Below are 18,064 nucleotides of genomic sequence, written 5' to 3' on the forward strand. Positions count from 1 at the left end.
AAGACTCCTAGACTATTTTGGAATTGGTGGTAACACTCTCAACTGGATTAAGGGCTTTCTAACCACCAGAACATACCAAGTGAAATCAAGCACCAACATATCGTCACTCTGGAAACCAGACTGCGGAGTACCACAAGGATCCCCACTATCACCGATCCTTTTTAACCTCATGATGGTCCCACTTGCCAAAGCCTTATCTACACATGGCCTTAATCCATTCATTTACACTGATGATGTCACTCTATACATCCCCTACAAACATGATTTAGCAGAAATCACCAATAAAATCAAGCTCAGTTTAAACATCATGAACTCAACACAGAAAAAACACACTGTCTCATCATTTCATCCTAATACAACACATACAAACTCACAAAAATTAACACCCCAGGATACACCTTCCCTATTTCAGACAGCCTGAAAATTCTCGGAGTAACAATCGACTGTAACCTCCAACTAGAGTCCCAAGCTAAACTCACCATAAAGAAAATGTTTCTCTCAATGTGGAAACTAAAACGTGTGAAACCATTTTTCCTGAGGAAAATATTTCGCAACCTTGTACAATCAATGGTGCTAAGCCACGCAGACTATTGTAACGGAATCTATGCAGAAGCAAAGAACAAATCATAAAGAAACTTCAAACCGCCCAAAACACAGCAGTATGGCTTATATATGGAAAAACACGTTTTGACAGTGCCAAACCACTCCGAGAAAAACTGCACTGGCTTCCAATTAAGGAACGTATCGCATTCAAAATCTGCATGACAGTTCACAAAATCATCTACGGCGAGGCACCGGGATACATGACAGACCTCATCGAGCTACCACCCAGAAACACCATAAAATCAGCAAGATCATACCTAAACCTCCATTACCCAAGCAGCAAAGGACTCAAATACAAATCCACCTATGCTTCCAGCTTTTCCTACCTGAGCGCACAATTGTGGAACGCACTACCAAAAGAAGTAAAAACCACACTTGACCAAATAAATTTCCGGAAAGCACTAAAAACAGAACTGTTCAGAAGGGCATACCCCACCGACCCAACATAAAAAACCTGGACATCTGCGACACAACTTAACCAAAGATCGTAACGGACATATCCTAACTCTTCCTTTCCCTCTCTAAGTTCTCCCCAATTGTCTTTACCATACATGTATCTCACTCTACCATAATATCACCTTGATATTAATTGCAACTTGTATTTGTTCATACCAAAATCGTTAATGCCGATTACGGTACCATGTAAGCCACATTGAGCCTGCAAAAAGGTGGGAAAATGTGGGATACAAATGCAACAAATAATAATAATAATATTCAGCACTAACTGGTAAATGTTTTAGCGGTCAAAGATAGGACTGCTATTTAAACAGCCTATGTTGACCGCTTATCATAGCTGATTAGGCACTTAATAACTGCATCTAATCAGCTATGTCACACGATATAGCTGGTTAACGGTTAGCCACTAACTGGGATATTCAGCGGGAGATAACCAGTTATCTCCCATTGAATATACTTGGTTAGGCGCTTAAACCCTATTTAATCAGTCAGGAGCTGTTCCTGACCGGTTAAATAGTTTCAAATATCTTGATCTTGATTTGTCCTTGCCATTTTCAAGGAACAGACTGTAGAAGGTTGCCTGGTACTGGGCTTGTTCTCCAACTTCTGAAGTTGTCATCAAAGCCCCACTCCAACCCATCCAAATCTGTCCAGCCATGATCAGGGCATAGATAGACCATAGAAATCTGCCCAGCACTGGCCTTGTTCTCCAGCTACTGAAGCTGAATCTGTCAAGCCACGATCCGGGCATAGACTGTAGAAGTCTGCCCAGCACTGGCTTTCCTTCCCAATTATTGGTGTTGCTATCTAATCACCGCTAAGCCTGTTTGGTCCCATGCCTTCTATACAGGATTCCTTTGTGTTTATCCCATGCATTTTTGAAATCCGTTATCATTTTCATCTCCATCACCTCCTGCGTGAGGGCATTCCAGTTATCTACCACCCTTGCTGTGAAAAAGTACTTCCTGACATTATTCTCTTGTAGTTTATAAAGGTTGACCTCATAAGAACATAAGAATGTAAAAAAATAAGGGTTTTGCCATACTGGGATAGACCGAAGGTCCATCAAGCCCAGTATCCTGTTTCTAACAGTGGCCACCTGGCACGATCCCAGAACAGTAAAACAGATTTTATGCTGCTTATCCTAGAAATAAGCAGTGGATTTTCCCAAGTCTATCTTAATAATAGCATATGGATTTTTCTTTTAAGAAATTAGCTAAACCTTTTTTAAACCCTGCTAAGCTAACTGCTTTTACCATATTCTCTGGCAATGAAGTCCTGAGTTTAATTACATGTTGAGTGAAGAAATATTTTCTTTGGTTTGTTTTAAATTTACTACTTAGTTGTTTCATTGCATGCCTCCGAGTCCTAGTATTTTGGAAAGATTAAACAAATGATTCATGTCTACCCGTTCCACTCCACTCAGGACTTTATAGACCTCTATCATATCGCCCCTCAGCCGTCTCTTCTCCAAGTTGAAGAGACCTAGCCACTTTAGCCTTTCTTCATATGGAAGTCATTTCATCCCCTTTAACATTTTTGTCGCCCTCTAATTCCGCTATATCTTTTTGAGATGCGATGACCAGAATTGCACACAGTAGTCGAGGTGCAGTCTCACCATGGAGCAATACAAGGGCATTATAACATTCTCATTTTTGTTTTCCATTCCTTTAGTAGTAATTTCCAACATTCTGTTTGCTTCCTTAGCCGCCGCTGCAAACTGAGCAGAGGATTTCAATGTGTCATCAACAACAACACCTAGCTTTTCCTGGGCGGTGACTCCTAATGTGGAACCTTGCATCTACAGCTACTACATTTGAGAAGCAGAGCGGCCTCCTTTTCCTCTTACTTTTATTTACTTTCCTTATAAAAAAGGTTTCCTGCCCTTACAATATCTCCTTTCAGTTTTCCCACTACTTTCCAACATCTTCCAGATGTTCCTATCTAGACAATTCCTTGAGGTAATCCCCTATCTGAACAAAGTTATTTTTTTGAAGTCTAGAACCTTCACTTTTGAATGAACCCTCTCCACACCTATATTAATATTAAACCACCCCATCTGGTGATCAGTGGATGCCAGATGATCACCTACTATAACATCAAAAACACTCTCCTCATTAGGTAAGCACTAAGTCCGGTATGGCCCCATCCCACATGGATTCCATTACCAACTGCTGGAATAGTTTTCCCTATAGAGAATCCAAGATCTTCCTGCTTCTAAAAGACCCCAGAATAGGGATACCCCATTCAACATCTGGCATATTAAAATCACCTATTAGCAGTACTTCCCCTTTCGAATATCTTCAAATAAATCTCTGTCCATTTCTTCTGTCTATGAAGGAGGCCTGTATAGCACACAAATGTAAATACATTTTCTATTCCCTCTTTCCATATTGACCCACAGTGCCTCTTGCTTACCCTTTAGGTCTTGCAATTGTGTTGCTTTAATATTATCTTTTAAATAGCATGCTACTCCCCTCCCTTTTTTCCTACCCTGAACAGATTATAGCCCAGTATAACTATATCCCAGTCATGGTTCTCTGTTACACTGTCTCATCATTTCATCCTAATACAACACATACAAGCTCACAAAAATTAACACCCCAGGATACACCCTGGAGTTCTCTGTTAACCATGTCTCTGTGATCACCACTAAATCCAAATCAATCTTTTTTATCACAGCCTCAAGATCTAAAACCTTATTTCTCAGTCTTCAGGCATTAGTATATACTTCTTTCCAGACGTTGCTCCATTACCCATTTGTGTAGAGGTATTTAATGCTTCACTTACCTGAGAGCTTGTATTGACCTAGGGGCTTTGATCACCCTGACCCAACAATTCTAGTTTAAAGCCCTCTTCAGTAGGTTAGCCAGTTTGCTGCTGAAGACACTTCTTCCTTTCTTTGATAGATGGACACCATCTCTGCTCAGCATCCCTTGGAAAAGCATCCCATGGTCCAGGAAGCCAAAATGTTCTTGATGACATCATCTATGTGGTCACATATTCATCTCCACGATGCGAGCTTCTCTGCCTTGGCCTTTACTCTCAACAGGAAGGATCAATGAGATCACCACCTGTGCACCTGTCTGCTTCACCCTCTCTCCCAGAGCCATGAAGTCACTTTTGATAAGTTTGGAGAGGTATCTAGCAGTATTATTTGTGCCAACATGGATGAGCAGCATTGGATAATAGTCATAGCCCGTAACATCTTGAATTTTGGCACCTGGTAGACAGCACACCTCCCGGGACATCAACCTCTTTCTATATAGGATCCTCTGTGTTTATCTCACTCATTTTAAAATTCTGTCCCTATTTTTATTTCCACCACCAGGAGGATATTCCAGCCAGGCATCTACCATCCTCTCTGTGACAAAGTGGACGGCAACCTGGAACATTTTATATATCATATGTGTCTTGATAAAATAGCCACCCAGATCTATCCCCTCCCCAATGGTACACAAGTTTGCACCTGCTCTGAGGCAGATAGAACTATGTGTGTGTATTCATGCAACTCCACTCCTGCTCCACTCAAACTACACTCCAAGAAATGTATCTGCGCAGTGCGATTATATGCATGCTTCATCTTGACAGTGCATGTACTAATATGTGCACATATAGCCACGCAGTTTCATGAAAGGACTTTCCCTTGTGTGAAACAGAAAAACCTTTCTAGAATTACCCCATTTAACTTTGTAAGTCTAAGGGGGTCTTTTACTAAAGCTTAGCATGAGTTATCTGCAGCAGGGCACATGTTATTCCTATAACTTGAGCTAAGCTTTAGTACAAGTCCCCATAAGTGCTTTGAAAATATGCCTCTATATTTCACAGTTGATTAATACTGTTTCTGATACTGGTTTATCAACCCCACTCTCCCCTCTGCCGCCATGCACAGCCTATTTTACAGCCTAATGTTTAGATGAGTGGGCTGAGAATCAGGGAAGCTAGGGCTCAAAGCCCACTGCAGCTCCTTGAGATCTTGGGCAAGTCACTTAACTCTCCATTGCCTCAGGTACAAACGTAGATCATGAGCCCTTCAGAGACAGAAAAATACCTACTATGATTGAATCTTGCCTTGAATTATTGAAAAAGGTGTGAACTAAATCTAAAATCCCTTCCCTCTTTTCCTTCCCATTTGTAGACCTGCGTACCCTGTTATGACAGCATGTTTGGCAATGAGAGTTTGAGAAACACAATTATAGGCAAGGACAGGTCCAGAATTACCCAGGAGACCAGCAGTATACACTTCCTACTGCAAGAGATACAGGGGGCTTAAACTCTTAGCAGATCAAGAAACCCAATAGCCTGATGGTTCTGTGTGTGATAGTTTAATGGAGTTGAGAGCCGAGCTACAGTAATCTCACATCAACGAGCAGGGTACATTAGAGAGAGCTTTATGAAGAAATCAGAGCATCTGGTACACTGAAAATACTTTTCATCCAAAACCACAGCTGTGAGAAGTGAGACGCTTCTTGTACTGATCATTTAAAATTTGCCAAGATGAAAACGAGCTGTGTGGCTTCAACCTCTAGTGTCACCCAGCCGTGACAATACCATGGCAACATGCACAGGACATGAGCTGGACGCCATCTGTCTATGCTAGGATAATTTATTTTCTTCTCTTCTCCAAGGACTCACCTTCTTGTTCTTCTCAAAAAAGTCTTTCAACAGGGCATCCAGTTCATTTTCATCGATGTATCCATTTCCATCCTGTGGATTTAGAACAAAGCAGAATCAGTGACATGTGGGATAGAATCTACACCATAAAGACAACCCTGAAAAAAAGAGGGTCTTCTGTCAGGGTTGCCTACTCAAAAAAGTGTTTCTCTTTTTAAATGACAACTTAACTTTTTTTTATGAGCACAAGTTTTACCATCACCGTTATGGGAGTAATTTTATAAAAGGGCCCCTATGTGAAATAAACAAAAAGGTACCTGCATTACGCCTATTTTGTAAAACTTATACAATGACCCCTAGTAGTACAAATTTACTCCTGCTCCAAAGAAGGTATAAGTGTGTGTGTGTGCACTACCCCTCAGATTCAATATAGCATGCCTAGAGATCCGCACCGAAATCCAAGCAGATTCTATAATAACGTGTGTAACTTAACAAGCTTAATAAGCTAATGAGCGCTGATAACGGCTCTTAACAAGCAATAATGAGCACTAATTGGCAATAATTAGAATTTACACACACAACTTGCTAAGCAGATTCTGTAATGAATTGCGCCGAACTTCTAACATGCGCAGGCAAAAAGGGATGTAGTTATGGGCGGGGAAATGGGTGTTTTGTGGGTGTTCCAAAACGTATGCGTATAGATATAGAATATGGCCCAGTGTGCATAAAACTATGTGCTGGGATTTACGCCACATTTTCATTGGTGTAAATGGATGCGCGTAATTTTAGGCACTGAGATATCAACTAAGTGTATTCTATATACTGCACCTAAATCTAGGTGCCGCTTATAGAATACGCTTAGTTGGCACTGATTTCTGCGCCAATTTTTTAGGCGCTATATACAGAATCTCTTCCCATTTGTACTTATATGCATATTTTATAAAATACAGGCATATATTTTAGTTCCGTCCCTGACCCACCCAAAATACACCTTCTGGAATCCTTTGTGCAGTACATGCCTTTTTAGTAACACAAAGAATCATAGAAAAATGAAGGCAGATAAAGATCATATAGCCTATCCAGTCTGCCCATCCATGTCATCTACAATCCCTTCCTTAGAGATCCTTGTAGATCATTTGTTGGTGCATATATGCATAAACCCCTGGATTCTATAAAGTGCGCCCAAGATTGGGGGTGGATACCAGATCGGCACCTGAAATAATTAGTTAATGGGTTCCACAAGTGCTTAAATCGGATCATGCGCTACTCAAAAGGGGAGCATGGCCATGGGAGGGGTGCAGTGCTACAGAAGAGTGAAGATCCATGCCCAATTTGTGCACCAGGATCTACACCAGGTTTCAGTTGGTCCTCGTACCCAAAGTTGAGTGCGGAATTCAGTGCTCAACACTATTCTATAAAAAATGCTCATCCTGGAGCACCCTTTACAGAATAATGTCGAGCATCAATTTTTATTGGCACCTAAGTTTTGGCACTATTTATAGAATTTCCCCTAAAATGCTTTATAAAATTGCAGGACTCACTGTGTTGAGACCTAATCCCCAGCTCCTGAGTAGTATAATCTGAACTCATGCCACTGGAAACAAACCCAGTGCTCACAGTGCTTTTAATATCATTAAATTAATTTTACTAATTTTATTATTTGCTTTCTTTTTACTGTCAATAAATTTATTGGCAGTTGATACAGTGGTGGAAATAAGTATTTGATCCCTTGCTGATTTTGTAAGTTTGCCCACTGACAAAGACATGAGCAGCCCATAATTGAAGGGTAGGTTATTGGTAACAGTGAGAGATAGCACATCACAAATTAAATCCGGAAAATCACATTGTGGAAAGTATATGAATTTATTTGCATTCTGCAGAGGGAAATAAGTATTTGATCCCCCACCAACCAGTAAGAGATCTGGCCCCTACATACCAGGTAGATGCTCCAAATCAACTCGTTACCTGCACGACAGACAGCTGTCGGCAATGGTCACCTGTATGAAAGACACCTGTCCACAGACTCAGTGAATCAGTCAGACTCTAACCTCTACAAAATGGCCAAGAGCAAGGAGCTGTCTAAGGATGTCAGGGACAAGATCATACACCTGCACAAGGCTGGAATGGGCTACAAAACCATCAGTAAGACGCTGGGCGAGAAGGAGACAACTGTTGGTGCCATAGTAAGAAAATGGAAGAAGTACAAAATGACTGTCAATCGACAAAGATCTGGGGCTCCACGCAAAATCTCACCTCGTGGGGTATCCTTGATCATGAGGAAGGTTAGAAATCAGCCTACAACTACAAGGGGGGAACTTGTCAATGATCTCAAGGCAGCTGGGACCACTGTCACCACGAAAACCATTGGTAACACATTACGACATAACGGATTGCAATCCTGCAGTGCCCGCAAGGTCCCCCTGCTCCGGAAGGCACATGTGACGGCCCATCTGAAGTTTGCCAGTGAACACCTGGATGATGCCGAGAGTGATTGGGAGAAGGTGCTGTGGTCAGATGAGACAAAAATTGAGCTCTTTGGCATGAACTCAACTCGCCGTGTTTGGAGGAAGAGAAATGCTGCCTATGACCCAAAGAACACCGTCCCCACTGTCAAGCATGGAGGTGGAAATGTTATGTTTTGGGGGTGTTTCTCTGCTAAGGGCACAGGACTACTTCACCGCATCAATGGGAGAATGGATGGGGCCATGTACCGTACAATTCTGAGTGACAACCTCCTTCCCTCCGCCAGGGCCTTAAAAATGGGTCGTGGCTGGGTCTTCCAGCACGACAATGACCCAAAACATACAGCCAAGGCAACAAAGGAGTGGCTCAGGAAGAAGCACATTAGGGTCATGGAGTGGCCTAGCCAGTCACCAGACCTTAATCCCATTGAAAACTTATGGAGGGAGCTGAAGCTGCGAGTTGCCAAGCGACAGCCCAGAACTCTTAATGATTTAGAGATGATCTGCAAAGAGAAGTGGACCAAAATTCCTCCTGACATGTGTGCAAACCTCATCATCAACTACAGAAGACGTCTGACCGCTGTGCTTGCCAACAAGGGTTTTGCCACCAAGTATTAGGTCTTGTTTGCCAGAGGGATTAAATACTTATTTCCCTCTGCAGAATGCAAATAAATTCATATACTTTCCACAATGTGATTTTCCGGATTTAATTTGTGATGTGCTATCTCTCACTGTTACCAATAACCTACCCTTCAATTATGGGCTGCTCATGTCTTTGTCAGTGGGCAAACTTACAAAATCAGCAAGGGATCAAATACTTATTTCCACCACTGTAACTGTAGCTTCCTATCAGCCATACATCTTGTTTATCTGTCCATCTATCCATCTATGCATCCATCCTTAGAACTGAGTCTCTCACATGTGCTATCACATGCACATCATGCAATCTTAGTATTGGGTTCCCCCCATATACAGTTCAACCATAGATAAAAGAACTGTCATCCATCATGATATCCCATCTTGTATATCCATTTCCACTTTGGTAATTCAAAACAAGGGAAAAAACATAGAACACAGAAACATGTAGGCAGATAAAGACCATTCCCCCCAATATTCAGGAACAGCACCTCGCCAGTTAAATGGTACTTAGCCGGCTATCCGATGATATTCAGTGGGTGATAGTCAGTTGTCTCCCACTGAATATGGCTGGTTAGCGGCTAGCAGATAGCTGGTTATATCACACGATATAACTGGTTATCCGCTGATTTTTAGTATGGGTTTGACAGCCATTTTTGGCCACAAGCGCTGAATATCAGTTTGACCAGTTAAGTTCAAACCAGAGGTGTACTAAGGGCGGTGCAGTGGGGGCAACCTGCTCTGGATGCAGATCATAAGGAGATGATGTCATGGATATCTCCCCTCCCCCAACTAGTATGGTGCTGCCATGGGTGTACCTGTCCCTGTCCCCCCGACTGGTGTGGTCTCGCTCTCCGTCCCTCCTTTCTTTACCTCTCCTCACCTGCTGCAGGCCTTTAAACTTCCAGGCCTCCATCAGCATCAGTGATGTAAGCGTTGTCTTTGGCCATCCCTGGAAGCCTTCTCTGTACAGCTTACATTGCTGATGCTGCCAGTCGGCCTGGAAGCTTGGAAGTCTGCAGAGCGGGGCAGGGGTGGAGAGAGAAGGGAAAGTGATGCCACAACACAGGGAAAGGGGAAAGGGAAGGTGGAGTGAGGAGGGAAAGTGATGCCAGACCACAGGGGAAGGAGAAGGGGGGAAATGGGACATAATATACCGCCTTTCTGAGGTTTTTGCAACTACATTCAAAGCGGGTTTACATATATTCAGGTACTTATTTTGTACCAGGGGCAATGGAGGGTTAAGTGACTTGCCCAAAGTCACAAAGAGCTGCATTGGGAATCTAACTCAGTTCCCCAGGATGAAAGTTCACTGCACTAACCACTAGGCTACTCCTAGTGGAGGGAGAACGATGCCAGACCACAGGGGAAGGGGAATGGGAAAGGGGTGGAATGGAGGGAGAGTGATGCCAGACCACAAGGAAAGGAGAAAGGGGGAGGAGAGAGGAGGGAAAGTGTTGCCAAACCATAGAGAAAGGGAAAGGCTTTGATCCTGGCAACCTGGGTTCGATTCCCACTGCAGCACCTTGTGATGTTGGGCAAGTCATTTAACCCTCCATTGCCTAGGTACAAAAACTTAGATTGTGAGCTCTCTAGGGACAGAGAAAGTACCTGTATATAATGTGTACAGTGCTGCGTACATCTAGTAGCGCTATAGAAATGATTAGTAGTAGCAGTAGGAAAGGGAAAGGGGGTGGAGAGAAGAGGGAGAGTGATGCAATGCCAGACACAGGGGAAGTGGAAAAGGAGTGGAGAAAGGAAGGAACTGGGAGAGAGATGCCAGACACCAAGGGAAGGGAAAAAGGGGGTGGAGAGAGAGATTCCGAACCAAAGGGGAAGGAGGAAGTGAGAGCAAGGATGAAGAGTTGGGGAAGAGAGGGAGGTGGACGCTGGACCCACCAGAGGGGAGGGGAGAGAGAATGGTGGGATGCATGAAGGAGAGGAGACTGGGAAAAGGCTGGATCTGGGGAGAGGGAGAATGAGATGCAGTGCTATGGGGCAGGGGAGAGAAGAGGGAGAGATGCTGGACCTGGGGTGGGAGTGCAGAAGAAAGAAGAGGGAGCAACCTGAGAACAGAGGAGGGGGAATGGGGACAGGGACACAGAAGGGAGGTTAAGGACAGGAGAGATAGGGAGCCAGAGGGAATGATAGTAGACATGAAGAGAGAAAAAGTCAAATAGACAGGAGATACTGGAAAGCAGAAGATGGATATGGATGGGGATGGGGGATTGGGAATAGAGAGAGGAGAGATAAAGATGGAGAGAGGGGGAGATGCTGGAATGTATCATGTAAAAAGGAGAGAGGGGGACACAGTGGCGTACCAAGGGGGGGGCGGTGGGGACGGTCCGCCCCGGGTGCATGCCGCTGGGGGGGGGGGGGGGTGCCGCGTGCCTGTCGGCTCTTCGTTTTCATGCTCCCTGTGCCCCGGAACAGGTTACTTCCTGTTCCAGGGGCAGAGGGAGCATGGAAACGAAGAGCCGACAGGCGCGTTGCACCCCCCCCCCAGCGGCGTGCACCCGGGGGGGGGTTCTTTCGCCGGGGGGTCGCGCTGCACCCGGGGGATTATTTCACTGGGGGGGGTCACGCTGTTCTGGGGGGGGGGGTGCTGCACCCGGGGGGCGGGGCGCATCGGCGATCCGCCCCGGGTGTCAGCGCCCCTAGGAACGCCACTGGGGGGACACAGGTTGGATGGAAGGGAAAGAAGGGGCAGAGAGAGCAGGCAGATGCTGGATGGAAGGCAGAGAGAGAGAGAGAGAGAGAGAGAGAGAAAGAAAGAGAGGGCAGACACTGGATGGAAGGGAGAGAGTGAAGAGAAGATGAGGAAAGCAGAAACCAGAGACAACAAAAGTAGAAAAATATATATATTTTTTGCTTTAGGATAAAGTAGTATTGTAGCTGTGGAAATAAATAGAAAATGAAAATAAGGTGATCTTTTTATTGGACTAATTTTAATACATTTTTGACCAACTTTAAGAAACTCCCATTCTGAGGTAATGACAGGATACCATAACAGCAGTATGTACTGACCTGAGGAAGGAGGTTTTGGCCTCTGAAAGCTAATTGAAAAATGTATTGGTATTATCTTATTTTCCATTTTTATTTGTTAATTTGTAAAGTGGTGATTGGTATTTCACATTAAAAAAATTTATATCTGCTATTTTTATATTTATATTTTGCTCAGTATTAGGGGACATATGTCACTGTTTCTGTGGTGTTGCAATGTATGCAGAATCTGGCTTCTTGGGGGTTCAGCTTAATTTTTGTCTACATATTTCTATTTTTAGTTTGTGGTTACTTATTCTATACTGGGTAAGGGTGTATCTGTGTTCTCTGTTTGTGAAAAAGACATGGTTTTCTGTTGGAAGGATCATCTTTAGTTTTACAATGGGTATATTAATGTTCTAGTGCTCACTGAAATGTTTAAGATGCTGCCTTTTCCTAGGTACACCCTTCTTGTGTGACTCGTGGATTATTACTAAAAATAATTTTTTCATATAGAGGAGGGGAAGGGGTATTAAAAAATGATCGGTCCTGGGTGTCAAATATGCTAAGTATGCCACTGGTTCAAACCAGGCAAAAATAAACCAGATTTTCAGTGCCGGTCACCGGAAACGGCCTGATATTGAATATCCGGCTTTAGCGTTTACCGCTGAATGTGGAGCCTGTTGTGAAATCTCTGTAAAGATATGCAGGAGTATACATGTATTTGCTGCCAGGCACAGTGAGAGCATCCACTTGGAAAAAAATAAGTGGCATGAACCTAGCAGCTTCCATGTGGAAGTGTTCATCTCACAATTTCCATGTGTATGTAGTGCCACTTCCATATGTAGTTGTCCATTTTACAAACCTAGGCCCTGTTCACTAAGGTGTGCTAGCATTTTTAGCACGCGCTAATGCTAGCGCTAACCCTTTTATTAAAGGGTTGGCACATGGGAATATATGGGTGTCTCTAGCATTAGCGGGCACTAATTTTTAGTGTGCTGAAAATACTAGTGCGCCTACAGCACAGCTTAGTAAACAGGGCCCCTAGACTTAATTTTTTTCTTCACTTTGGAGGTGGAAATAAACAATGGGAGGTTAAGGCGAATCACTCCCATAGTCCCTCATGAGAGCCCTGGCCTAAATTGGCATTTTTAAAAAAATCATGTGTGCCTTTGACATGAAGTAAAACCTGGCAGGGAATATTTGTCCTATAAACATGTACTCCCTTTCTAAAATGGGACTGTGTAGAGGGTATACAGATTCTGCCTGTCAGAAATAGCTTGGAGTGATCTCTATTGATTCTATTAGATGCAGGTGTGTAAAAGTTTGACTTGTAAAGCTCTTGCAGTTTCTATAACCAGAACCGATGTTTCTGCCTAGTGAAGGAGAACTGAAGGGCTATAAAACTGTACCCCATGGGAGTGACCTTGTCTTTGGCTTTTGCCATCTGGCCTTGGCACTACTGAATGCAAGGGGAGCTTGTGACTGATGCTGCACAGGGGAAAGAAGGAGTGAGGCACCAGTAATGAAACATTCTAGCTGCTGCACTAATTCCAAGTGGTATCTGGGATGGGGACCAGACCACCAAAATTGACTTCACAGGAGAGATTAGGTGTGGGGGGGGGGGGGGGGGGGGGGAGAGTGGAAACCATCGAGAGGCCTACAGTAGTGAAGTCTGTTGGAGAAGAGACCAGGTGTCAGGGCTGTATATCTGCAGGCTCAGACTGTCCAGCTCACTGAGGCCCCAATGCTCAAAGGTCTGGTGCTAAATCCAACAGCGCATAAACTTAGCTCTCCAATGCTCAAAAGAAATAGTAATCAAATTATATATGCACTATGAAACTGAAATCAAGGAGGAGGAACATGCCTGGCACATGCGCGTAAGAGTTTCGAGGTAAGCACAGCTCTTGTGCATATGCCCAGGCAGGACCGGAAGTACAGGCTTTGCACACATTTGTTTCTCACTATCAGCGTTTATAGACTGCATGAGCTTCCTTCCGCTTCTAAATGAAGACAAAGCCGGCAGTTTAAATTGAGAAATTCTGAAGAAATCTTCTGTTCAAAGCCTTCAACACCAGCCCCGAGCTGGCGATAAGTTTCCAGATTTAAGGGCAGCATTTGTTTCTGCACTGTTCTCTGAGCGTTGGAAGGGAATACCAAATGACCTCACTAACATTCGTTTGAGTACATTTAAATTCAGTTTGCAACCATCTTTGGTGCGCACGTTGTTTCCTGTGCTAGAGCCCTCTGAACATTCTGCGCACTTTAACATGCGTGCAAGTCCGGCACTAATTGCCTTTAATGCTGGCATTAGGTTTTGAGCATTGGCCCCTGGGAAACCATCTATCTCATAACAGCTTTCTCTGAAAATGGGGTAGAGGGAACAGAGAATTCACCAGAGCTACCATTGCTATTATTACTATGAAAGAGACTGTAAGTGTGAAAATTACCATAGTCCTACTTGCGACTGTAAATAGTTATGTTGAGAACGTGTGTGTTTTCTCTTTATACCATCCAAGTTTATGAAGCCCCTTTTGGGATGGAATTGTACCTTCTGGCTTGGACTGATTTTTGCAGTTCTTCTCAACCCAGTCCTCAGGGGCACACCCAGCCAATTGGGTTTTCAGGATATCCACATGAATGTGCACGAGACAGAATTGCATGCACTGGCTCTTTGGTATGCAAATCTTTTTCATGCATATTCCTTGTGGATATCTTGAAAGCCTACTGGTTGGGTGTGCCCTGAGGACTGGGTTGTGAAGCAATGGATTACGGGATGGAAGGACTGTGCTGAATGAGTGGATTTTTAGGGGCCCTTTTATTAAAGGGTTGGTGCAAGGCAATGGGCTTGCCGAGCGCCAATCCAAGTCCTACCTCCAGCACGTGCCACTTCCGGCGCTACAAACCTATTTTCTATTTTTGTAGCACCAGCACTTACCTGGTGGTAATTGGGCAGTGTTGTGTGCTGCCTGGTTACTACTGGGTTAGTGCAGGAGCCCTTACCGCCACTTCAGTGGGTGGCGATAAGTGCTCCCCTCCCGAAATGGCTGTGCAGTAAGTGGTACACATACCGCACGGCCATTTCTTTAAAAAAAATAAAGAGACAGCCTTTTACCTGCTGCAGTAAAAGGGGGCCTCAGCGAGCGTCAAAAACACACGCTGATGCTAGCGCAGGCCACCTTTTACCACAGCTTAATAAAAGAAGCCCGTAGTACCTTCAAGCTTCCCAGATTGCTGGTCCTGGCTCCAACCTCACTAAACACTTCTAAAACTATTTTAAGTAACCTGCCTGATGCTCACTGGGCACTCAAGGGTTACTTATGTGTAGATTTATGTGCTGCCTCACATCATGCCCAGAACATACCCACACAATGCTCCTTTGAAACCTCTTTGTGGTGTGGATCTCCATGTGCAAAAAGCGTCTTTCTGAAATTGCCATTTACAAATGTATGCAATCTACATATGTAAATGTCACTCCTTGTGGACTGGAGATGATTTTAAAATAACCTCCGTAGCGGTTAGAGTTTTTCTTTGAGTGAGAGATCCGTTGCATGGAGTATCCACCAAAAAGGGTATTATAAATATTTATACTGTTATCCAATGTTTCAATCTCAAATTGTGATTTCCATTTGAGTACCATGATAAGAAACTGCATTGGTTTAAGTATCTTAATCCAAGATATATCTCCTTCCCTTTGTGCTACGTCAAAGAGGGTGGGTGCTCTGCATCACATGATTGCATGAGAAATGTCTCTATGGTAACCTTAATTAACACAACTAATATCTCGATGCACACAAAAGCGTGTCAGTGCTGCAATAAAGAGGAAAAATATGAAAATGTCAAGTGATTCACTGTTTAGAAATGCATAACTAAACCATTTGTACAAGAACTAAAAGCCCAAGCTGCAAAACAATAATATGCTGCCTGGAACTGAGGTAGATTTGGGGAACATATAAAATACACATTTTGGCTACCTGAATGTACATATGGCCCTGAACAAAAAAAAGGCAAATATTCTATGAAGGTCCTGGTCCTTCCCTACTCTTTGCTCTTGGTTGTGCATCTAGGGGGAGATTCTATATATGACGCCTAAAAAATCGGCATGGAAATCAGTGCCAACTAAGCATATTCTATAAGTGTCACCTAGATTTAGGAGGAGTGGCCTAGTGGTTAGGGTGGTGGACTTTGGTCCTGGGGAACTGAAGAACTGAGTTTGATTCCCACTTCAGGCACAGGCAGCTCCTTGTGACTCTGGGCAAGTCACTTAACCCTCCATTGCCCCATGTAAGCCGCATTGAGCCTGCCATGAGTGGGAGAGCGCGGGGTACAAATGTAACAAAAATAAAATAAATTCGCTAACGACGCGCCTCCATTTGCACAAATGAAAACATGGCGTAAATCCTGGCGCATAGATTTAGGTGCACTGAGCCGTATTCTATAGCTACGTTCGTAAATTTCAGAACGCCCACAAAATGCCCATTTCCCCGCCCATAACCATGTCCCTTTTTGCCTGCACACGATAGAAGTTAGGCGCACTGCATTACAGAATGTGCTTAGCGAGTTGTACGTGTAAATACTAATCTATTTGTGAACATTTATACCCCACTTTTTTCCACATTAAGCAGACTCAAAGTGGCTTACAATGTGCAGGAATCAATTACAATTACATTAGATAGGGTAAAAGGAGCAGGGTAGGAAGTAAAAAGGAAAGGGCAAGAGGGTCTAAAATGGACTGTGGAAGACCAGATGCTGAGACGGATCAGAGTGGCTTGAACAGCTCTCGGCAAGCATTGCCAATTAGTGCTCATCATTGCTTATTAAGAGCTATTATCAATACTGATTAGCTTGTTAAGCCAATTAAGTTACACACGTTGTTATAGAATCCGCTTGGATTTCAGCGCGGATCTCTAGGTGCACTATATAGAATCTGGGGGATAGCCTGCACAGAGGGATTACATTTTCTAGGGCCGGTCTTAGCAAGTGCGAGGCCCTGTTCAGACCAATTTGATGGGGCCCCATCTTAGCCCCGCCCCACCCTAGCTCCACCCCCACCCTAACTCCACCCCTCTGAGCTCCAGGGCTGCCACCCCTCCCTCTGAGCTCCCTCCGAGCTCCAGGACCATCCCCCCTCCCTCTGAGCTCCCTCCGAGCTCCAGGGCCCCCCTCCTTCCCTCCCTCTGAGCTTCAAGGGCCTCCCTCCCTCCAAGCTCCAAGGCCCCCTCCCTCCAAGGCCTCCCTCACCTAATTCTAGGCACCGCTTATGGAATATGGGCCTTCACAAATACTGCTTCTTAATGTGGAACCCCCCATAGCTGCCACCGAGGCTGTCGGTCATGGCACTGGATTGCATGCTGGAGGAGAAAGTGTTACATCAAGCCCTGAAGCTAAGAGTGCTCCTTCACTCTGGGTTATCACCAGGGAATTTTCTTCTCTGGATGTCTGTGGAGAGGCCTTGGACACGAAGCATACTATTATCTGCTGAAGCAGGGACAAAGACATGGCGGCTGTGGGAACCACCTTAACAGTCCCCTTATGCTTGATGTGAGGCATAATTCAAAAGCTGGAAAAAAAGAAAAGAAATTCAGCAGCAAAGGTAGGACGCTTCTAATCGCAGCCACGCTTCTCGCCACTCCCCACCAAACTATGCCCTTTGAGTGAACTTTTTGACTATTCAGAGAGGGGTGGAAGGTACAGGAAACTGTTCATAAGAACATAAGAATAACCATAGCTATTCTAGCTGAGTATCCTGTTTCCAAAGATGGCCAATCCAGGTCCCAAGTACTTGGCAGAAACCCAAATAGTAGCAACGATCCATGCTACCAATCCCAAGGCAATCAGTGGCTTCCCCATGTCTGTCTGAATAGCAGACTATGGACCTTTCCTCAAGGAACTTGTCCAAACCTTTTTTTAACCCAGATACGCTAACTGCTATTACCACATCCTCCAGCAATGAGTTCCAGAGATTAACTATTAGTTGAGTGAAAAAATATTTCCTCTTATTTGTTTTTTTACATTACATTTCATCTAATATTTATTTGCTGCAAATAACCAAAAAAATGGATTGGTGTGGCTAACAATAAAGAAATAGAACATAATTCTATAATTACAACATTTTAAAACCTTAAAAAGAAATTGTGTCCTAACAACATCAATCAGCAATAACCAAATCAGATATAGATGTAAATACTCATAATACATACAAATGTCAAGTTAGTGCCAACGTTTGAAATAACCAAGTTTTCAAAAATTTCCAAAAAATAACATAGTTAAAACTGATAGCTGATAACATTTGATAGTTTATTCCACCATTT

At 43.8% G+C, this 18,064-nt stretch overlaps 1 protein-coding gene across 1 annotated transcript in view; it reads right to left on the reverse strand.

Moving 5' to 3' along the window:
* Positions 1-18,064, reverse strand: part of CALB2 (calbindin 2) — a 214,175-nt gene that overhangs the window by 11,052 nt on the left and 185,059 nt on the right. Inside the window, exon 10 of the mRNA XM_030204920.1 lies at positions 5,695-5,766. Coding sequence (XP_030060780.1) covers positions 5,695-5,766 — 72 coding nt within the window. The remainder of the gene's footprint in view (positions 1-5,694; positions 5,767-18,064) is intronic.

Source organism: Microcaecilia unicolor, chromosome 5 (genome assembly GCF_901765095.1).
Source record: "Microcaecilia unicolor chromosome 5, aMicUni1.1, whole genome shotgun sequence".
Lineage (NCBI taxonomy): Eukaryota > Metazoa > Chordata > Amphibia > Gymnophiona > Siphonopidae > Microcaecilia > Microcaecilia unicolor.